Source organism: Oncorhynchus mykiss, chromosome 11, assembly GCF_057628025.1.
Source record: "Oncorhynchus mykiss isolate SJ-2025 chromosome 11, ASM5762802v1, whole genome shotgun sequence".
Lineage (NCBI taxonomy): Eukaryota > Metazoa > Chordata > Actinopteri > Salmoniformes > Salmonidae > Oncorhynchus > Oncorhynchus mykiss.
The window spans coordinates 54,248,116-54,271,448 of NC_143032.1; the positions used below are offsets into that span (position 1 = coordinate 54,248,116).

The following is a 23,333-nucleotide window of genomic DNA, read 5'->3' on the forward strand; positions in this document are numbered from 1 at the left end:
TCAAGGAGATGGTCGACTCCTCCTCCTTGTGCTGTGCCCGCGTGTTCCTCTCATCCTAGCGGTACGCACATTTTACGCATGCTTATAAATACAAAAATGAGTTACAATTTGTAAAATAAACAAATAGAGATATCAATATGTATTTTAGTTTGGGTAAATGATAATACTGTATGAAATCATTAGAATGATCATTTTTGTTGGTGTGAGCTAAAGATATTTCGTACCGGTTCAAGGTTTTAAACGAGGCACATTCATACACTTATATATTCAAAAGTATGTGGACACCCCTTCAAATGAGTGGATTCGGCTATTTCAGCTACACCCGTTGCTGGCTGGTGTATAAAATCGAGCATACAACCATGCAATCTCGATAGATAAACATTGGCAATAGTGACTTTCAACATGACACCATCATAGGATGCCACCTTTCCAACAAGTCAGTTTGTAAGATTTCTGCCCTGCTAGCGCTGCCCCGGTCAACTGTAAGTGCTGTTATTATGAAGTGGAAACGTCTAGGAGCAACAAAGGCTCAGCCACTGAGTGCTGAAGTGCGCAGCGAGTAAAACATTATTAAAATGGCCTGTCCTCGGTGGCAACACTCGCTACCGAGTTGCAAACTGCCTCTGGAAGCAACTTCAGCACAATAACTGTTCATCGGGAGCTTCATGAAATGGGTTTCCATAGCTGAGAAGCTGCACACAAGCTTAAGATCCCCATACGCAATGCCTAGTGTCGGCTGGAGTGGTGTAAAGCTCATCACCATTGGACACTTGAGCAGTGGAAAAGTGTTCTCTGGAGTGATGAATCACGCTTCACCATCTGGCAGTCCGACAGGACGACTCTGGGTTTGGCAGATCCCAGGAGAACACTACATGCTCAAATGCATAGTGCCAACTGTAAAGTTTGGTGGAGGAGGAATAATAGTCTGGGTCTGTTTTTCATTGTGTGGGCTTTGCCCCTTAGTTCCAATGAAGGGAAATCTTAATGCTACAACATACAATGACATTCTAGATGATTAAGTGCCTCCAACTTTGTGGCAACAGTTTGGGGAAGGCCCTTTCCTGTTTCAGCATGACAATGCCCCATGCACAAAGCGAGGTCTATACAGAAATGGTTTGTCGAGATCAGCGTGGAAGAACTTGACTGGCCTGCACAGAACCCTGACCTCAACCCCATCGAACATCAGTGACCGACCTCACTAATGCTCTTGTGGCTGAATGGAATCAAGTCCCCACAGCAATGTTCCAACATCTAGTGGAAAGCCTTCCCAGAAGAGTGGAGGCTATAGCAGCAAAGGAGAGGACCAACTCTATATTAATGCCCATGATTTTGGGATGACGTTCGACGAGTAGGTGTCCACATACCTTTGGTCATGTAGTGAAATAGAAGTAGACATGTAACGTGTGCTACTATGCCTGCTGCCAAGAAGCCTGGACCTTTCTGGCACAAGAGGAATAGAGCTTTCCCAGTTACTGCATAACCACTGGACTGTGGTGGTTGTTGCCAGTCAATCGCAACAATGGTGGCAGTGATGGGATATTTAAAGAGTTCCTTGTCTTTTTGTAAGTGGGATTCAATCTGTAAGCATTGGGTATAACTTGTGTGCCCAGTCCTCAATGTATGAAAATTTACTGGCCTCTTCCAAGAGAATTGTCTAGTGCACAGGAGGTAGTGCACTTTCCCTATAACCTTTGGGGTTGCTGGTTCAAACCCCAATGCGGGTGCTACCCTTCAATAGGTTTAATTGAGATTCTACAGGTACAGTGGGGCAAAAAAGTATTTAGTCAGCCACCAATTGTGCAAGTTCTCCCACTTAAAAAGATGAGAGAGGCCTGTAATTTTCATCATAGGCACACTTCAACTATGACAGACAAAAATGAGAAAAAAAATCCAGAAAATCACATTGTAGGATTTTTAATGAATTTATTTGCAAATTATGGTGGAAAATAAGTATTTGGTCAATAACAAAAGTTTATCTCGATACTTTGTTATATACCCTTTGTTGGCAATGACAGAGGTCAAACGTTATCTGTAAGTCTTCACAAGGTTTTCACACACTGTTGCTGGTATTTTGGCCCATTCCTCCATGCAGATCTCCTCTAGAGCAGTGATGTTTTGTGGCTGTTGCTGGGCAACACAGACTTTCAACTCCCTCCAAAGATTTTCTATGGGGTTGAGATCTGGAGACTGGCTAGGCCACTCCAGAACCTTGAAATGCTTCTTACGAAGCCAGTCCTTCGTTGCCCGGGCGGTGTGTTTGGGATCATTGTCATGCTGAAAGGCCCAGCCACATTTCATCTTCAATGCCCTTGCTGATGGAAGGAGGTTTTCACTCAAAATCTCAAGATACATGGCCCCATTCATTCTTTCCTTTACACGGATCAGTCGTCCTGGTCCCTTTGCAGAAAAACAGCCCCAATGCATGATGTTTCCACCCCCATGCTTCACAGTAGGTATGGTGTTCGTTGGATGCAACTCAGCATTCTTTGTCCTCCAAACACGACAAGTTGCATTTTTACCAAAAAGTTATATTTTGGTTTCATCTGACCATATGACATTCTCCCAATCTTCTTCTGGATCATCCAAATGCTCTCTAGCAAACTTCAGACGGGCTTGGACATGTACTGGCTTAAGCAGGGGGACACGTCTGGCACTGCAGGATTTGAGTCCCTGCCGGCGTAGTGTGTTACTGATGGTAGGCTTTGTTACTTTGGTCCCAGCTCTCTGCAGGTCATTCACTAGGTCCCCCCGTGTGGTTCTGGGATTTTTGCTCACCGTTCTTGTGGTCATTTTGACCCCACGGGGTGAGATCTTGCGTGGAGCCCCAGATCGAGGGAGATTATTAGTGGTCTTGTATGTCTTCCATTTCCTAATAATTGCTTCCACAGTTGATTTCTTCAAACCAAGCTGCTTACCTATTGCAGATTCAGTCTTCCCAGCCTGGTGCATGTCCACAATTTTGTTTCTGGTGTCCTTTGACAGCTCTTTGCTCTTGGCCAGAGTGGAGTTTGGAGTGTGACTGTTTGAGGTTGTGGACAGGTGTCTTTTATACTGATAACAAGTTCAAACAGGTGCCATTAATACAGGTAACGAGTGGAGGACAGAGGAGCCTCTTAAAGAAGAAGTTACAGGTCTGTGAGAGCCAGAAATCTTGCTAGTTTGTAGGTGACCAAATACTTATTTTCCACCATAATTTGCAAATACATTCATTAAAAATCCTACTATGTGATTTTCTGGATTTTTTTTTCTCATTTTGTCTGTCATAGTTGAAGTGTACCTATGATGAAAGTTATACAGGCCTCTCTCATCTTTTTAAGTGGAGAACTTGCACAATTGGTGGCTGACTAAATACTTTTTTTGCCCCACTGTATAGCATTTAGTTATTTGTTATCTTATTGACAACTGCATTACTAAATATTGAACAATGAAGCTAGCCTTGAAAAATCTGCTCTCCACTTTCAATCAATCTCACAAAACATGCCATTGTACAGCTACAGTATAGGCCTTCATGAAAATGTGCAGTTTTTGGTCTACAACTAAAATGGATTGAGAAAATACAACTTTTGGGCTAGTTGATGTTCTTTGAAGGACAGATGTCATATCAGTGTCCACATTGTCTTAAACTGTGTGTCATTAGCCACATTCCACCCACAGTTATTAGAGTGAAGGAAAAACAGTATCTGTATAAAGAAAAATCACGACAGCTGTGATGGAAACAGGAAGTTTCGGTACAATTGTATAAATTATGACAGATAATTCTTCGCTCGACATAGTGGGATCTTTGTGTGTCTAAAATGAATTACGCTATACGAGAAACGGCGGTGGAAACGCCTTTATGCGCAAATATTAATATAATAACCATCTAATCGAAGTACATTTACGATGATATGGCGTGCGGTCCTCTTACTAAGACTTGGGAAACCATGCAGTTTTTTAGGCTACAGATGAAATAAGTTATGGTGAACTCCACAGAGTGATGCAAGTGCACGGTGATGAGCTTGATGCTGCCTTCCAATAAATATTGAGGGTAGTATGACTGCCGTTCAAGAAAACGAAAATATTCTCCATAATAATCTCATCAGGAAGACTAGTCTACCCGCACTGTATCTGTTAGCTGTTGGCTAGAGCACATCTGCCAAGACCAGAGCAGACACATTTGCTGTTTAACACAACAGTTTCTGTGACAAACGGATCGGTAGAGTTGAAAATGCAATGGAAACACATTGAACTTTAGATTTTTATTAGGTACATGAAAACTTGAGCAAAAAAATACATTGTGTCTGCACTGTCATCACGTTGTGATTTCCTTTATCTGCAACAAGTCTGTTTAATGGAAATACACCACTGCTGGGAAAATGTGGAGATTTTCTTTATGCAGAGTTTAGAATAGTCGCATGTAAATGTGTTACTAATTGGATGGAAACCTAGCTAGTCTCCAGGCATTGGTTCGCCTACACCTGAACAGTCCTGACACTAGCATCAGTAATCCAGTCGCTCACTCTAGCACAATCCACCCCCATACTCTAACCCGCTGACAATGAGGTGATTTTGAGTAGTGCACTTGCTCATTCACTACTGGGTCTTCAGTATTTCATTATTGCCAAAACCAGCCCCAGTTAATCTCCTCTCCAACACATCATGTGACTTGTTAACCGATTGGAGGCCGATCACAATGTTACCTCAAAGAAACAGCCACTCAAATAATTCAAGCAATGGCAATGCATTAGCACCAATGCCTAGGGTGATAAAAGTAAACAATGTTGTTTATTCACATGCCTCCGAATACCTGAGATGGAACTTTGGAAAGTCTTTCAAATCTGTATTAACACTTCAAATAGACTAACCGTAACTACTGTATTGTCCTAGAAGCCTCTGGTTCTTCCGACTCCCCTTTACACACTCAGCTCATTCCATTAAGGTGTGCACTCTCAAAGTAAGCCGCTAAACTAACACCAGATGACAATAAGAATGAGAGACTGAACAAACACGCATTCGCACTGCCTACTCAAGAATATGTGAAAGCTATGTCTATTGACTACTTATTTTTGTTCTGTTTATGGTAAGCTCCGTTTGTGTGTGAAGTGTCCATTAAGTTTATACTGGGTGAGCTGTTGGACATTGTTGGAGGCACACAGCCTCTCCTCCCTGCAGAGGAAACTACACAAATGTGGACGGTGCTTATTCGGGCAGGAACTAAGGGGTGTGTTAAATTTCTGCATGCATGATCAATGGGGTTGAATAGTATGGGGGGGGGGGGGGGGGGGGTCTTGGGTGGCATGGACACAAGGCTGAAAGAGGAGGGGGCAGAAACAGGGAGGTTTGCTGAATAATGAGACTGAGGACAGCAGGGAAAATAGCAGTTCTGTTAGTGAGCTACTTTTCCAGTAAACAAAGTGTGGTTCTTTATTTCTAGAACAGAATATACTGTAGGCTACTTACTAACACATGCAAACACACTTTTTCCTTTGATAATAAAATTACAACTTTATATTTACTTTCTCACACCAAATGCCTGCTAGAATGTGTGATATAATGAACTGTATGGGATTTAAATGCAGTACAGGCCACACTACCCTGCCTCCCTCACTGGGCTGTCCTCTGAACAGTGCAAATTCAGGCACAATTGGACTTAATTACAGGGCAGTAGTGTTTCAGAGAGATAGAGGGAGCCCTGTTCCCCCCTTTCATATACTGCACAATGCCATCTTCCCTAGTGTAGGGTGGGGTGAGGAAAGAGGCTGAACCGGAGGAAGCACAGGTAAAGAGAGAGAGAGCGTTATTGGAGATGAATCCACACTGCGAAAGCAATACCTATACAGCATAGCTACAATGCCACCTGTAGGGGTTCTTAAGTATTACTGATTCAGATGTACGCTTGAAGTTAGACAAAGTCATCGAGGATAATGCAGAACAGACGTGTGATAGTAACGACCTGTGAGTCTGAAATATATGAAATCTTTAGCGAAAACTTTGATGTGACATCTAGGTCTGATGTAATCACAGGAGGTAAAGCACTTTCAATGAGACAGAGGAAGGAATGAATGAGAAAAGGGTTGGACAAAGGGGGGGTGGATGCTTTTGTTTGGGTTTTATGGCCAGATTGTCTCCTGCTCTGGGAAAGTGAAAACCCAACCTTAGTTTAAGTTACCTGGGGGAGAAAAAGACCCAGGAAGAGGGTCAGAGGAAAGGTTAGGTGACTGTCAAGGGACAGCAGACATATTCAAGCGAGCAGAGAGAAACAGAATCCAAAGTCAGTGAACACTAGCAGGTGTTCTCAGGAATCTAAAAGCTACCTCTATTATACCTCGTCTTTCTAGAATGATGCAGTAGTGCCCTCTAGTGCTGTGCAGGACAACAGTTACTTTTAATTTCTCTGTCCAATTCATTCCAAACCTCTCAAAAACACACCTATCAGGTTTTCATGATAAATGTTAAACTACAACATCCATTCCATTTGGCCTTTACATTACAATTGATTTGAAATAGAGTAGTATACTAGCCATAAATTACATCAAGGCAGTCTAAAATATGCATTTTGCTGTTATCCTTTTTGGATCCTAAAATGAATGCCTATAAGTGTCATGGAGAATTGTCGGTTTAGAATATATTGGAAAATAAATATGCTAGGTTTTAATGTGCGTATTAAGATGCAGTTTGCTTATTTTTGTAACCTCTCACATATGTGTTGTATTTGTGTGTTATACAGGAGGCTGTATGAATGTGCAGTTTATTTTCATTAATAGTTTGACTGCACTTTGCTCACTGTTAGGGATGGACGGAGATGAGGACAAAGTTCACAGAAAGCGCATGGGGAGGAGGGGGAGGGAAAAAAATACCTTTTAAAGCATAACAGCAGGTGGAGGGCTAAAACGAGACAGCTCAGCTCAGAACGGAACGAGACCAGGAGAAAAATCAAACGGGGGGAAAATGAAAGCAAACTTTCTCTATTCCTAAACTGAAGGACAGAAATGCAATGATTCCAGAAGCCAATTGCTCTGTTTTTTGTGGAAGCGCATGACTGCAGTGTGTCTGTGTTGGTGTGTGAGTGTGTGTTTGTGACCTGTGGCCTGCGTAGTCTGTGTGCTGTGTTAGTGAGGTAAAGATTAGGCAACAGCGTAATGGAGGGAGAGGAGAGGAAAGGAGAAGCAGGGCCCGGCCCTGGGCGTCTGTCTGCTCTCCAGGAGCAGCTGATCTGGGCTCTGCTGGGCTCTGGACTGTCCCGGGAGGTCCTGGTCCATGCCCTGGGAGAACTGGAGCGAGAGAGGGTCACCCCTGGAGCAGAGAAGGGGGACAGGGGGGATGGCGAGAGTTCGGAGGAGGGAGAAATGGATTTTCCACCCCCCATATTCCAGGAGCTGGAGGCCCTAGCCCCAGAGGAGGCAGCCAGGCAGAGGGCTCTGGTCGACCAACTGCTTCAGTAAGTAGCTCCCAAATGTCTGCCATCCACCCTATCCTCCCCTTAACAACATATACAGTACATCAATCTCTTCCTTTTATAAAACCTCAAATATGAATACACAAACTCATACAACAACAACATAGCCATACCCCTTTGCTGTGCTATTGTTCTCTCACTTTAAAAAAATAATGTCCAACTCATTTGTAAAAAATTCATCTTTAAAACAAATACGTGTTAGGGTGGTTACTTGATTCTGTTCTCCATTCTTTTTCTTCTCTGCTTTCTTTTCCTGTCGTTTTCTGACCAAGTAAAGGTTCCAGAGAGGACAAACAATTGACGGTTTTACCTGGCAGCATCCTTTCTACTCCCTTTCTTCGTCTTTCTCAAATGTAGTCCCCCTCTCCCCCTTCCTCCCTCGTTCTCCTGCTCCCTCTGAGATCTCTCTTGGCCTCTGAGGTGAATTTAAAGGAGGGTTCCTCCTTTCCTGGTTACTAATTACCCACCCCATCAGGTTTCTCTGTCCATTTAATGAATGAACTACATGCAATGGTTAAGATGAACAGAAATGTGCTATGTTTGGCTGTGTGTTAGAACAGCTTGAGTCAATATTTACTACTATTTGGAAAAGCCCATTTCATTTCACCACATTTCAAACTACAACATATATCTCAAGATTATGGTTTAACTGGTCATTGTATTTAGCTAAAAGTGGGCCATTTTACAACACCTAGCAATGAAAACACAACTTGACCAACCATGCCTTAGTATAAAATGCATCGAACATAGATAAAGCTTTTGTATGTTAATATACATAATACAAATGTTATGTACTATTGCTAGCCGTCAAGGTTTGTGTTGCAGCAAGTAGGCTATCCATATCTTTATGGGTTTTAATTCCAGTGGCCAGAGAGAGCTGGACTTTGCCCTGCTGTGCTTCCCCTTATCTCTTATTGTCAACATCCCTCTCTCCCTCCCCCTCTTTATGCATATGTGTTTTGTCTGTGTGTGTGTGTCTGTGTGTGATAGGGAGGATCCATGGCGCGTGGCAAAACTAGTGAAGAGCTACATGCAGCAGCATAACCTCCCCCAGAGAGAGGTGGTCGAGTCCACAGGCCTCAACCAGTCCCATCTCTCCCAGCACCTCAACAAAGGCACGCCCATGAAGAACCAGAAACGGGCTGCTTTGTACAGCTGGTACGTCAGGAAGCAGGGCGAGATTAGCCAGCGTGAGTATTTGACTAGCTGATGAGCTGACCCTGCCTTTACTGCACTACAGTATGACATTACAGTCTGGACTCTGAAGTGTAACATTTATAATAGGTCAAATCATGAATACCTCATTCATTAATATTCACAATACATTGCCATAAATCTATACGGTTTTGGGGATTGGGAGCTCTTACACAAGACTGAATCTCAGGATGCGAAGAACAATTATGTCAACAGATCTTTCTTACTCTTCTTTCTCATTCTATGTCCTTCCTTATATCCACTTCCTGGAAAAGTTTCAAATAGCTTTGACATTTGCAAACTTTCCATTTCAATCATGTAAGGAAAGTGTGGTCTCCTGCTGTGTTTTCCCAATGATAGCAAAATCACAATCCCCTGTACCCCAATCCTTAGACTGGTAAATCCATCATGATACAGTATTCAATATGTCTATCAACTGTAAACAACTATGGAGGCCCACTGGTCACTGTGAGTCAAATATAGACATGTAAGGTAACATGATACTGTCCACTTTCACATTCCATGTGTAGAGAGACACAGAATCTGCATGTCCTACACTCACACACACACGTTGCATTGCAAATGATCTCAAACGCTAATATAAAAACAGATTCCTGTGAATTAGCCCTATTGTTTTAAATATAAAACAATACTGTCTGAATAATTAACAATACTGATATAACAATATGGATACTATATCAATACAATTGACATTTATCACAAAAGTCTACAAATATGCTTTCACTGACCACCCCATGCAGAGTTTACTAATGCCAGGCATGCCCTTGGGTCTGGAGAGGAGCAGGGAGAGGATGTGAGGAAGGGACGTAGGAACAGGTTCAAATGGGGACCCGCCTCCCAGCAAATCCTCTTCCACGCCTATGAACGACAGAGGAACCCAAGCAAAGAGGAGAGAGAGGGATTAGTGGAGGAGTGTAACAGGTGAGAGAGCGGGGAGAGGTCAGCTAAAACAGGAAATGTTCCCAGTTCCAGTGCAATGGAGGAACTGCCCCTGTCATTTTAGAGTGTCCCCCTTTAAAGATGTTTCTCTTGCTCTGGGCCCTCTCTGGCTCTCCCTCAGGGCTGAGTGTCTTCAGAGGGGTGTGTCTCCGTCCCAGCTGGCTGGCCTGGGCTCTAACCTGGTGACAGAGGTACGAGTGTACAACTGGTTCGCTAACCGCCGCAAGGAGGAGGCCTTCCGCCATAAACTGGCTCTTGATATGCCTTACAACAGCCAATCAGCAAGCTCCACCAACCACACACTCTCACACAGCCCTGAGCAAGGTAACCCTCACCCTCACCAAAGTGAATCAAAATATAATTTAATTTAATCCACAAAGAGCATAATTCATAATTAGTGTTGTCATCAGATGTTGCTTATGTACTATTTTCAGTGCCCTTATACAGAGGAACAGAGCCAAGACTGACAGGGTGCAGCATTCCCTCCTCCCAGGAAACACCTGATCCTAACTCATCCTAACAGGCTTCCTCTCTTCCAGGCATGAAGTATAGCCAGCAAATCACATGTGACAATCTGGGGTCATCGAGGGGTCACAATGGAGACAGAGGCTTGGGGGGCCGCCTTGCCAGCCCCATTCAACTGGAGCCCAGCCACACACTCCTGGAAACACACCATCACAAACCAGTGAGATCACCTACCATATTATCATTCACCATATCTCACCTCGACACACATTGTTATAATCCCCATTACACCATCACAAACCAGTGAGATAGGAGCAAACAACCTCTCATTGTTACTCATTGTCAACCAGAGATCAGCAACTATGATCACATAATCCCAATCATCACATTACATTGATTAGTAACTGCAAAACACATCAGTGTGATCACAAACCATAATAAGCTAATTATTTCACAAACCATATTACATCATAATAAGCAAATTACATCACAAACCATATTACATCGTTATATAAGACCATGAGGTCGCTAACCATATATCATCATGTAATGCAGTGAAATCCCAAGCCATATCACATTAAACTAGTGAGATCATAGATTACTTCACGTCATCATAAACCTTTGGGTATACAAAGCATCTCAATCCTCACAAGAATCCATGGCTGTGGTTCTGCCACCAACTTTCCCCATCTCAGGTATCAGGTGGTGGCCCCTTGCCCCCAGTCAGCACCCTGACATCACTGCACAGTCTGTCTGCCTCGCCTGCTCCCCACCATGGACTCATCATGACCTCCCTGCCCAGCGTCATGAGTCTGGGAGAATCCTCTCTCCTCATAGGTAACCGATTCTACACACAGTCCCCTTCACTCAAACAGCTCTAAGTCAGAGCATAGTTATTTTTAAAACGGTCATTTCAAAACATATCCACTGTATTGTATCTTATCCTGTTGTCAGATATAAAAACCAACTGACATTAACAAAGTAGCCTAGTTTAATCCATGTTTTCCTGGCCTGTTGCTCAACAGGTCAAACCGTACCTGTCATCAACAATGTGGGAGGCGGGTTCACCACCCTTCAGCCAATCTCTTTCCAGCAGCAGCTTCATTCCACTTCCCAGCAGCAACTCACACAGCAGTTCCAGAGTCACATGGGCCACCACAGTCCTTTCATGGCAACCATGACACAGCTTCCATGTCACAGTAAGGCCACAGTGGCAGCATGTTACTCCTTCATTTGCCCTTTGACAGAAATATAATATGTGAAACAAGGAATGAGTGAGAGCAACCTAATAGAACTAGAACTGCTAGAACTAAGGAGGGTTTCATAAAGTACCCATGCACCTGCTCTCAATTTCTCCATTGCAGTGTACAGCAAGTCTGATATGTCCCACTACCCTCCGTCCAGCCTACTGTCCCAAGCAATGGTCATCACTGACAGCAGCAGCCTTGGAACACTGACCAGTCTAACCACAGTCAGACAGGTACTGTGATTCCAAACATTCACCTAAAATGAAAGTGATGCCATTAATAATCAGTTGCATAAGTCTGAGTATACAGGTACAGAAAAGTCTAGACTCACTAGCTAATGATCAGTAGTAGTATTAATGTGGGTTGAATCTGCTAATGACTTTTGCATTGGTTAGATTCTGACCACAGACCCTGAGGAGCAGACAGACCAACCCATCCAGGAGGACTCCCTACACCTGCAGTCCCCTTCACCTGTGCCAGGTAAGATAAATCATGTTACTCCAAGTGTAGACTATTTCCCAAAATATGCAGTTTCTTACACTACACTAAAGGGGAGACTGAAGACATCTAAAAAAGCTACTAAGTGTGTAACACATACAGTACCAGTCAAAAGTTGACACACCTACTCATTCCAGGGTTTTTCTTTATTTTTTTACTATTTTCTACATTGTAGAATAATAGTGAAGTCATCAAAACGTTAAATAGTATATATGCAATCATGTAGTAACCAAAAAAAGTGTTAAACAAAACATTTATTTTCTATTTGAGATTCTTCAAAGTAGCCACCCTTTGCCTTGATGACAGCTTTGCACACGCTTGGCATTCTCTCAACCAGCTTCATGAGGTAGTCACCAGGAATGCATTTCAATTAAACAGGTGTGCCTTGTTAAAAGTTCATTTGTGGAATTTCTTACCTTCTCAATGCGTTTGAGTCAATCAGTTGTGTTGTGACAAGGTAGGGGTGGTATATATAAGAAAGCCCTATTTAGTAAAATACCAAGTCCATATTATGGCAAGAACAGCTCAAATAAGCAAAGAGAAACAACAGACCATCATTATTTTAAGACATGAAGGTCAGTCAACCCAGAAAATGTCAAGTTTCTTCAAGTGCAGTCGCAAAAACCATCAAACACTATGATGAAACTGGCTCTCATGAGGACCACCACTGGAAAGAAAGACCCAGAGTTACCTCTGATGCAGAGGATAAGTTCATTAAAAAGTTACCAGCCTCAGAAATTGCAGCCCAAATAAATTCTTCAGAGTTCAAGTAACAGACACATCTCAACATCAACTGTTCAGAGTTGACTCTGTGAAGCAGGCCTTCTTGGTCGAATTCCTGCAAAGAAACCACTACTAAAGGACACCAATAATAAGAAGAGACTTGCTTGGGCCATTAGACCAGTGGAAATCTGTCTGTTGGTCTGATGAGGACAAATTTGAGACTTTTTGGTTCCAACTGCCGTCTTTGTGAGACGCAGAGTAGGTTAACGGACGATCTCCGCATGTGTGGTTCCCACCGTGAAGCATGGAGGTGGTGGTGTGATGGCGTGGGGTTGCTTTTCTGGTGAAATCTGGTGAAACAATGTCAGTGATTTAGTATTTAGAATTCAAAGCACACTTAACCAGCATGGCTAACACAGCATTCTGCAGTGACACGCCATCCCATCTGGTTTGCGCTTAGTGGGACTATCATTTGTTTTTCAACAGGACAATGACCCAAAACACACCTCCAGGCTGTGTAAGGGCTATTTTACCAAGAAGGAGGAGTGCTGCATCAGATGACCTGGCCTCCACAATCACCCGACCTCAACGCCATTGAGATGATTTGAACGGCAGAGTGAAGGAAAAGCAGCCAACAAGTGATCAGCATATGTGGGAACTCCTTCAAGACTTTTGGAAAAGCATTCCAGGTGACTACCTCGTGAAGCTGGTTGAGAGAATGCAAAGCTGCCAAGGCAAAGGGTGGATACTTTGAAGAATCTAAAATCTATTTTGATTTGTTTAACACTTCTTGGTTACTACATGATTCCATGTGTTATTTCATAGTTTTGATGTCTTCAATATTATTCTATAATGTAGAAAATAATACAAATAAAGAAAACATCTTCAATGAGTAGGTGTGTCTAACCTTATAACTGGTACTGTACTTCAAAGTCATCTTAATACAGCTAGATAGTAGTAAATATAACCCATGGTATTCTCTAGTTGCCAGTCAAAATAGGGCACTTTAAATGCAGGGTTGTAATTGGAATGACAGTAGAGAAACTGGAAATTAATAACTTATCGTCTGTCTTTCTTAGTTTCCTCTGGGAATTTACAGCTGTATCCTCCATCTCAGTCTAGTGAAACTCATCCACCTCACCGCCTCTCCTCTTCGCCAGCAGACATCAACTCCTACATTCCTGCACAGATGGTCTCTACCGCACAGTAGCAACAGAATATAACCACTGTGTAATGTGAAGGGGTGGGAGTAGAGGGTGGGTGAAACAAAATAGTTTTTACAGTAAGTAGAGAACTGTAATAGAGATGTAATGCAAATTCTCCAAAGCTACTTCTGCAGTCAAATTTTCCAGAGAAACTAGAAACTAGAAACATTCTGCTAGATACATAAATCCAGGACAGACTCACTGCCAGTTATCAGTCTCGTCACTTGAATTAGCAGCCTTACTATTACAAAGAACGTTGTACTCAGTGTCAGTCTACTGATCTGAGGTCAGAGATAAACCATTAGAAAACAACCACATCTAAATCCATGCAAACAGAGAACGCTGAGCGATTGATCCCCGTTTTACAATAAACATGTATATTATCAATAGAAAAGTGTTTTAATAAAAATGCTCTCAGAATTCTTGACATCAGTGTAAACTGCTTTCTTTACAAAACAAGGCATAGCACTGATTGTGTTTTGGGCAGAGAAAAAATGTCATCAAATATCTGGTGAGACTTACAGTATTCCACATTTCTGAAAGAACATATTCCATTCCAGAAAATAACAAACTACAAAGTAGTACAACATTGCAGTGATTATTTAAAGAAAATAACAGTGACCTGACCATGTTATAATGAATGCTAAGAACCCCAAGCTACAACAGGTTAACAGTTCTTACAAGCATGGAACTGCCAATATCTCAAATCACAACAAGTGAGTCCAGAAGTCTCTCAGTGCTTTTCTACTTCCTCTTCCACCCTTTCATCTGTGCCTTTTTGTTTCTTTTTCTTCTTCTTGACCTTCAGCGGTAGACTATCCTCCGTGGGGCTCTTTTGGCCCTCCTCCATTTTAGCATAAGATGAGGCTTCTCCACAGTTCTCAACCTCGCGAGGAGCTGTCATTTTCTTATTTTTCTCTGGGACAGGGCTGTTATTACTGTCCTCTCCTTCCCGAACCTTGTATTTCTTCTTCTTCTTCTTCTTCAATTTATCTGAGCTGAGGGACTCTGGCAGGGAAGGTGTAACTGCGCTGGGGAGAGCAGATGATAGGAGGTCTGTAACTGACACGGCCGCCTCTCTCAGTCTCATCTCCAGCTCACTGTCACTGTCACTAGGAGAAAATTGCAGAAACAAACTTACGGTTTATTACAGTAGTATTACAATATGAGATACAGGAATACTTCAATCATGCAATGCTACTGTAAGGATTCCTTCCCAAAGTAGTCATGAAGGTGACATCAAACCACCTCACACATCCCCAAGGTTAAAAGGTCAGGCCTACATAGAACAAGCATCACCTTGAGCTGGGGACGGGCCGACGCCTTACAGGAGGAGGAGGGGGATCAATGGTAAACTCTCCTGGGACAGATGTGGTGAACAGCCGGAAACCTTTAAAAAATTCAAGAAAAAAGATCAAGACCACACACAGCATTTATATCGCATCATATTTGACATCACACAGTTCTTAACTACTGCATTAGTTTCAATGTAAAACCATTTCTGGATAAACCCTCACCTTCATCTTCATATTTGGTTGACTGTGTGCAGGGTTTTGTTGTTTCTGCAGATGTCACTGAAATGCAACTGAATATCAAATTGCATAGTTAGATTAAAGTTGGCGACTGAAAAGTTGATAGGTGGAGGTAACACGAGGCAAAGGTTAAAGGTAGCTATAATAGTAAAACTGATGTTTCATTAACATTTTCCCATGACAAAGAAGAAATACTGTACCTGTCAAGTATAGCACCTAATTTCTTTGCAACGTGCGCACGGAACTCCGGAGTCGTCTGAAGCTCGTTCCCATCATGTTCATGTTTAGATACAGCCACACTGTTGACCATAGCATCACATAAAACACGATAGGTTTGGCTTCGCCAGAACACTATGCATGATGGTGAATCATAATACAGAGGGGATAGCGTGCCATTCAGAGAAAAATAACAACTTACCGACGGGATAACTTTCCAATGCTTTCCCCATCTAAAACAACAGTCGTTACATTACTGTTAAGACTTTGCTGCTGTTTTGGGGTAAGATAGTTTTAGTGCGTGAAATCTTTAGCCATCGAGCAAATCTATCTCCCACCCCACATTTGTTGTTGACTAGCATTAGCTAGCTAAGTTACATCCTGTAGCTAAAGCAACATGTTATTTAGGCTGAATTTACCTGCCGTGTTGGTATTGTGTGTACCATTAATTCCATATGTGCCAAAACTCCAAGCTGCTTCCTTAAACTTTTCCAGATCTTCATCTTCACTGCTTGAGTCTTCAACCATCGTTCCAACGGGGGCTGACATGTTGGATCAAGTACATTTGCGGCTACATAGCAATGCAATATGGGTAATGAAGTCTTTCGGGGGAGAAATGTACGCCACAGTTAGTGTAGTGGGAGTTTGAGTGAACTTAAGCCAAAATGTATACAGAACATCTGTTCAATTTTTTATTCCCCCCTCTCCTGGCAGTATATCATCTTGCAGAAACAGAAACATTTAACGGAACATAAAAGGCAATGTTAGGAGGGCTTCTAGTTCTACTTCACCAAGTCTATGGTCCCTGAGTCTATGGTCCCTGAGTCTATGGTCCCTGAAATGTTTCATTCAAAAGACAGTAATCTTTGTAGTAATGTTGAATAAAAATATCACTGTGAAATTTGTCTGTCCTAAAACACATTCATCAATAAATAAAAGTACAATATGCTCAATAAATTCAAAGGGGTTCCAGTTTACACAGTATGCGGGTCCAACTTCAAGAGTGAAAAAATGATATCAGTAGCAACCGTGTTGTAAAAGCCATAATTGGTGTTAATTTGGTGGTGCTATTAGAAAAAAAGTGGTGGCTGCTATCACAGACCTTCCATCAGTAATGGTAAAGAACAGACATCACAAGTCTCTAAAGTGGTTAACATAACAGCCACATCATCATACCACAGGAGTTTGGTGATACCTTAATTGGGGGAGGACGGGCTCATGATAGGCTGGAGCAGAATGAGTGGAACAGTATCAAACACATGGTTTCCATTCGTGTTGTTCCAGCCATTATTTTGAACCGTCCTCCCCTCAGCAGCCTCCACTGATACATACCTTCCACTTGTCATTATGAACTGTATAGTTATAATTTCATAACTAACCTCTCGTGGACAAAGGAAACGGCGAGAATATGTCGAAACTCACATACAATTATGTGATTACGAGCAGCAGGATTGGGTTTAGGCGGTTCTTAAATTGGTGCTGTGATTTTTAAAGCCTGTGTGTGGATGATAAGCGGTTTCCACTAAATTCCACAAATACAAACTCAAAATTGTCTATCATAAATATTCATGAAAACAAAAAATGTGTTTTGTGACCATAAACACAGGTGAAATTAGCAGAAGGAAGGAAGAAGATTTGGCCATTTCCAAGGGAGGAGACTTCGCACCAAGGTAATCAATTGTTAACGGCATTCCCCCAGAAGTAAAACAATCAATTTTGCGCTAATTTTACTTCTGGGTAACCAATATTATTTTATAGCTGACTGGGATTGCTTAGAATGAATTCACAAAAATCTCTTCCAGCCAGTTTTCGACATGTTGTTGGACAGATGTGTAGCGGAGCAGAGCTGGACTTCACATGGATTTCTCTCACACACAACAAAGCCTCTTGAGCTGAGAAGTCTGAATACAAGGCACATGTGGGAGGTTTCATTTAGTTTTGGAAAACTCAGTGTAACTCCAGCAGGCACGAACATACTACAAGCACATTTACAAATGCTAAACACGTAACAGACCAGGGGTGTTGTCCGTCACTTACTACCCCCCTGCCCACCATTGCCCTCAGAACAGCCTCAATTTGTCAGGGCATGAACTCTACAAGGTGTCAAAAGCATTCCACAGGAATCCTGGCCCATGTTGACTCCAATGCTTCCCACATTTGTGTCAATTTGGCTGGATGTCCTTTAGGTGGTGGACCATTCTTGATACACACAGGAAAATGTTGAGCGTGAAAAACCCAGCAGTGTTCGTGACACAAACCTGACGTCTACTACCATACCCCGTTCAAAGGCACTTAAATATTTTGTCGTGTCCATTCGCCCTCTGAATGGCACACATACACAATCCATGTCTCAGCTTAAAAGTCCTTCTTTAACCATCATCTACACTGATTGAAATAGATTTACGTGATACCAATAAGGGATCATAGCTTTTACCTGGTTAGTCAGTCATGGAAAGAGCAGGTGTTCATAATGTTTTGTGCTCTGTGTATATAGCTAGAGGGGTGACATGGGACACCCAAACGAATAATACAGCTTCTACACCAAGGCAAGATGTCAAATTAACAGAGCATCTGTTAGTCTCAAAGCTGAATATACAGTTTAGCCCACTATCTGAGGAACAAAGACATAGCAAAGGATCACGATTGCTACTTGAGCAGAATGAGTAGTTAAAAATTGATGACCAGAACCAAACTATTGTTCAATGAAATTAGGTAGTATCACAGTTGTAATTTGCTTGCAATCCAATTGTGCCATCTGTCAACCCTTGTGTGTACAAAAGAACAAGTCCTGGTCAACTTCAATCATTGTTCATCTTACGGGCTACAATTGACCGGTATTTAACATTCAGATTGGGATCATGTAATGTTCCCTTATCCCTCTGTAGAGCTGTCTGGTAACAGTTGACTAAACATAATACAACTCAAAAACAAGGATATTACAACAAATACTGAACTCAAAGCAGATTGAAATAAGCAGTAACCATTTAAATGTGGAAACATTAGAAAAGCCAAAGGAAAACATGTCAATCACTCTTTTGTAATGTTGAACAAGAGATTACTATGAGTCCAAGCAATAGATGCGTACGAGGTATCAAATAAATGAAGCAACCTGTTTGGAAGGTAGATATGGTCCTTTTTCCCCAAACCTGGGGCTGGTAAAGTTTGTTGGAATGTCTGAAGTGGAGAAAGTACACTCCTGTTCCCAAAAGAGCTACATGATGGTTGTATTCAGGGGCAATGTGACCCCTGCGTTGCATTGCACACAAGAAGCTAATCTTCAGACACTACTGGCCCCCATCGTAGGCGTAGTCTGCCTTATTGTGCATGATCAGTTTGTTGTCCACAAAGTAGAAGCTGTCGGACCTGGTCTCATACGGGTGCTCCACCATTAGGCCAACTTAAAAGAGACAAAAAATAAGGGAAATTCAGTTTGCAAATGACTTCATAAGGAACAGCAGAACACACATATCACAGACTAAAAAAGTTAATTACTGCTGTTCAGCGCACCAAAACAAACAACCTGTAGAGGAACCATTTGACTGTCTAGTATCCACATTCCTCCCCTTACAACGAGAGTTGTCCGACTGGCTCTGTATGGATGTGGATAGTATAGACTTACAGACTTGGCCAGCTATGTTCTGGCCAGTCTGAACCTTAGCTTGTAGGGACACACACAGGCTACAACAAAGTTGATAGACAAAGTGAGAAAGATGCACTACTACTATTAGACTTACTGAGGTCCTCATGGAGCTGGGGAAACTCATAGATGTGTTCGCAAGTGTTCCGGCTGTTTGGGATGCAGAATCCGAAGTCAAAGTCAAAGTTCTTGAGAACTTTATTCTGGAAATAATGCCTCTCTATCATGCGAAAGCTGTTAACAGGCCGGTCCCCCACGGTGAACTCCACACTGAAAGCAGAGTAGAAAGAGGCACTTGAGATACTAGCAGGGACATGCTGAACATAACTGTGGGTGGTATCTGCATTCATTTGCGTCAACTACTTGAATGGTAGATTTATTAATTGACCATCTATATTCCTTTTTATAGTCCAAAAGTAGGATGATTCTTTTAATAGTTGTTCCCAACTGTGTGCTCTGCTAAATTCTCTCGTTGTAGTTTAGGTGGTTGCCGGAGCTGCAGGACTTAGTTTCTTGTGCTGGTAAGCCACACCAGCAAACGAAACAGTTCAGAATTTGTCAGCATAAGGGAAAGCACATACTATGGAACATTTAGGCCTTACCAAAGTATGTGGTTTTTCAATGATGAGTCATGTGACTTCTAACAATGATAATGCATGTGATGTTTCCTGTTTAATCCACTGCCTTACGTTGCACCAACGTTCCTCAGTCTGAGGAAGGCTGGCGTGAACTGATAGCGCACAAAGCGCCCAGCACTGGCGTCTCCATCTCCATTCTCCTCATCTTCAGGGTCTGATAAAGACAACATGGATTCAAATGTAATTGGCATCCAAATAAGTTACAAAAGGTCATCTCGGGTTTAAACCTAAAATTACAGCTACAACATTTGCATAAGGACTACATTCATTATCATAGAATGAATAACTGGGCTTGTTTTGTTTTACTTGAAATAATACAGATTAATTTAGTCTGGGGCCCTTCGGAGTAGACTCAGTAATATGACATACACAGCGGGGCAACTTCCTGCTTACTAAACTAATGCTCAAATCTCCAAAAAAAACTATGGGCTGTCCCAATATATACCTTCCAATGAGGCAAGTCCACATTGTAAAGAGCCAAGTGTCATGTGTGGCAGATTTCAGCAGTTGTTTTGTGTCCCTACCTAACACCACCAGTGCACCGGTTAGCAGTGATTGCAATGGTTTCAGCAACTGGGGTGTCTCACAGATTGAGCCTGGTGCCCTGTTCAAGCTGACAGCAACCCCAGCTTGATTTCTATAAGCAGAAAGTCACCCCAGTGTGTATTATGATGGCATATTGCTGAGTATACCTTTAAGATGTGGCCTATCCAAGATCTGTCACTTATGTTGTGGCAAAGTGTTGTGGAAAAGTTTAAACTTACCACAGCTGTGAGGTTTAGCAATCTCGAAGAGCACTGACCCAGTCTCCAGATCTCTGATCTTGAAACGTGTGAAGTCAATATTGTAGACATTGTCCTCAGGTTTACATAGATAATCTGGAAGGAAATTCATAGTAAGCAGCACATACAGACAGGGAATCTGGTATGTCCACAGATTCTTTGTTTGGCTTCCTCAAAACAATGGTGCAAACTTAGCTAGCTAGTTAAAGTCAACTGACTCACTACAAAGCGAGGTATGCAGTGTTTGCAGCCACATCAAGTTAGCCAACTAGTTAACACATTAACTAGCTAGATGAGCTAGAAAAATAATAGATAGCTACATTGATTAACTTGAATCTTATCCAAATCACATCTATCATCATCTCCAAACAATCCACTCCATACTAGCTACAGAATGTTATACACAAAGATTTTTGTTATCCATTACCGGGAGTTACAGGTTAAGTACTGTGTAGTACACAGAATTTTCGACCAACCTTAACTTGGCGATACTATCTTCGTTCTCGATTCGGCCATACATGTACACTGAACAAAAAATAAAACGCAACAACTTCAAAGCTTGGGTATCAGTATAAGGGAATCAGTCAATTGAAATAAATTAGGCCCTAATCTATGGATTTCATATGACTGAGAATACAGATATGCATCTGTTGGTCACAGATACCTTAAAAATGAAGACAGGGGCATGGATCAGAAAACCAGTTTGTATCTGGAGTGATCACCATTTGCCTCATGTAGCACGACATATTTCCTTTGCATAGAGTTGATCAGGCTGTTGATTGTGGCCTGTGCGAAGTTGCTGGATATTTACATTTTAGTAATTTATCAGACGCTCTTATCCAGAGTGACTTACAGTAGTGAATGCATACATTTTCATTGGTACTGGTTCCCCGTGTGAGTCGAACTCACAACCCTGGAGTTGCAAGTGCCATACTCTACCAAATGAGCCACACAGGACCACAGGATATTGGCGGGAACTGGAACTCGCTGTCGTACACGTCGATCCAGCGCATGCCAAACATGCTCAATGGGCGACATGTCTGGTGAGTATGCAGGCAATGTAAGAACTGGGACATTTTCAGCTTCCAGGAATTGTGTACAGATCCTTGTAACATGGGGCCGTGTATTATCATGCTGAAACATGAGGTGATGAGGCGGATGAATGGCACGGTATCTCTGTGCATTCAAATTGCCATCAATAAAATGCAATTGTGTTAATTGTACGTAGCTTATGCCTGCCCATACCATAACCCCACAATGGGGCACTCTGCCATCTGCCCGATACAGTTGAAACCGGGATTCAGTCGTGAAAAGCACACATCTCCAGCATGCCAGTGGCCATCAAAGGTCAGCATATGCCCACTGAAGTTGTTTACGACACCAAACTGCAGTGTCTGGATCTGCATCTGGTGTGATGTCTCTTCCTAGCGCCCTGAGCTCATCCTCTGTAACAACAGGCCGCTGTTTATCCGTTTGATTTAGTTGCGACTTGAGTCTCTTCATCACATCTCCACCGGACTTTCGCTCCCTCAAGACCCTGGTGAGGACAACAAGCACGCAGATTAGCTTCCCGAGGCAGTTTCTGAAAGGTTGTTGCAAAAGTTCTTCAGTTGTGCAAGCTAAGTTTCATCAGGCGTCCGGGTGGCTGGTCCCAGACAATCCCACAGGTGAAGAAGTCAGATGTTCAGGTCCTGGGCTGGCGTGGTTACACAAGGTCTGCGGTTGTGAGGCCAGTTGCACTTACTGCCAAATTGCACGTACTGCCAAATTCTCAAAAATGTTAAATGATCATTAAATTATTTGGCAATAGCTTTGGTGGACATTCCTACAGTCACCATGCCAATTGCACACTCCTTCAAAACTTGAGACATCAGTGGCATTGACTTGTGCCAAAACTGCACATTTTAGAGAGGCCTTTTATTGTCCCCCGCACAAAGTGCACCTGTGTAACAATCATGCTGTTTAATCAGCTTCTTGATATGCCACACCTGTCAGGTCTATGGTTTATCTTGGCAAAGGAAATATGCTCACTAAAGGGGATATAAACAAATTTGTGCACATAATTTTAGAGAAATACACGTGTGTATGGAACATTTCTGGGATCTTATTTCAGCTCATGAAACATGGGACCAACACTTGTCTGTGTCCAGTTGCAGGTGGAGCATTTGAATAAATAAAAAAGCTATTTTATTCAAATAAATACATGTTTCTACATTAAAGTAATCCAACAATGTGTATGCCACCATCTTGGCTATTTAGAATCTTCACTGATTGATTTAACGTTAGACAGGTGGGTCCACCTCAAATGCAACACCTACAACTGGACAACTGTTCTACATCAAACAGTAACTCCCGGTAATGGAAACCAGAAATATAGTTACATCACATTATCTGCTTTAAGAATCTGTAGCTAACTCCATACATACCCCGTGTAACAGCACAAAGACCAAGGATTTCATCTGGTGTGATGTCTCTTCCTAGCGCCCTGAGCTCATCCTCTGTAACAACAGGCCGCTGTTTATCCGTTTGATTTCGTTGCGACTTGAGTCTCTTCATCACATCTCCACCGGACTTTCGCTCCCTGGAATTTGCCGCCAGCCCCATATCGGTGTCCGGTCCTTTAACTGTGGCTGCCGTCTCGTTCCGAGAATTTGAGTCGCTCATGTCTTGGTTGTTCTGTGTTTGTTTAGTCAACTGCAACTTTCCCTAAATTCAAGATGGCGAAGCGTCTCTATGGAGAACCTAAGCTGAGAACAGTCGATTGTAATTGGCTGAAACCGGTAGGTGGTTACCATAGTTAC

General features: G+C 42.4%; 3 protein-coding genes across 6 annotated transcripts; 1 reads left to right on the plus strand and 2 right to left on the minus strand.

Moving 5' to 3' along the window:
* Positions 1 to 6,055: 6,055 nt before the first annotated feature.
* Positions 6,056 to 14,154, plus strand: hnf1a (HNF1 homeobox a). Of its 2 annotated transcripts, none has more exons than XM_090190470.1 (10): positions 6,056 to 7,417; positions 8,426 to 8,625; positions 9,391 to 9,571; positions 9,711 to 9,913; positions 10,129 to 10,274; positions 10,750 to 10,891; positions 11,080 to 11,253; positions 11,419 to 11,534; positions 11,697 to 11,781; positions 13,009 to 14,154. In XM_090190470.1, exons 1-10 carry the CDS (start codon positions 7,119 to 7,121, stop codon positions 13,014 to 13,016), a joined length of 1,554 nt encoding a protein of 517 aa, XP_090046596.1. In that variant the 5' UTR covers positions 6,056 to 7,118; the 3' UTR covers positions 13,017 to 14,154. The 2 variants fall into 2 exon arrangements, with proteins under 2 accessions (XP_090046596.1, XP_021476984.1); XM_021621309.3 differs by having other exon boundaries at positions 13,602 to 14,154.
* c11h12orf43 (chromosome 11 C12orf43 homolog) lies at positions 14,108 to 16,154 on the minus strand. Its single transcript, XM_021621310.3, has 6 exons — positions 15,895 to 16,154; positions 15,678 to 15,708; positions 15,460 to 15,558; positions 15,245 to 15,312; positions 15,027 to 15,117; positions 14,108 to 14,839 (listed from the first exon to the last, which is right to left on the minus strand). Exons 1-6 carry the CDS (start codon positions 16,022 to 16,024, stop codon positions 14,461 to 14,463), a joined length of 798 nt encoding a protein of 265 aa, XP_021476985.3. The 5' UTR covers positions 16,025 to 16,154; the 3' UTR covers positions 14,108 to 14,460.
* On the minus strand, positions 16,155 to 23,297 carry LOC118936292 (protein unc-119 homolog B). 3 transcript variants are annotated; one of them, XR_016484563.1, is made up of 5 exons: positions 22,959 to 23,297; positions 20,515 to 20,628; positions 19,715 to 19,904; positions 19,210 to 19,382; positions 16,155 to 18,872 (listed from the first exon to the last, which is right to left on the minus strand). XR_016484563.1 is itself a non-coding variant. In XM_021621313.3 (5 exons), exons 1-5 carry the CDS (start codon positions 23,194 to 23,196, stop codon positions 18,760 to 18,762), a joined length of 741 nt encoding a protein of 246 aa, XP_021476988.3. In that variant the 5' UTR covers positions 23,197 to 23,297; the 3' UTR covers positions 16,155 to 18,759. The 3 variants fall into 3 exon arrangements, 2 of the variants coding, with proteins under 2 accessions (XP_021476988.3, XP_090046601.1); XM_021621313.3 differs by having other exon boundaries at positions 19,802 to 19,904; XM_090190475.1 differs by having other exon boundaries at positions 19,802 to 19,904; positions 20,515 to 22,069; positions 22,959 to 23,287.
* Between the last annotated feature and the right edge of the window lie 36 nt (positions 23,298 to 23,333).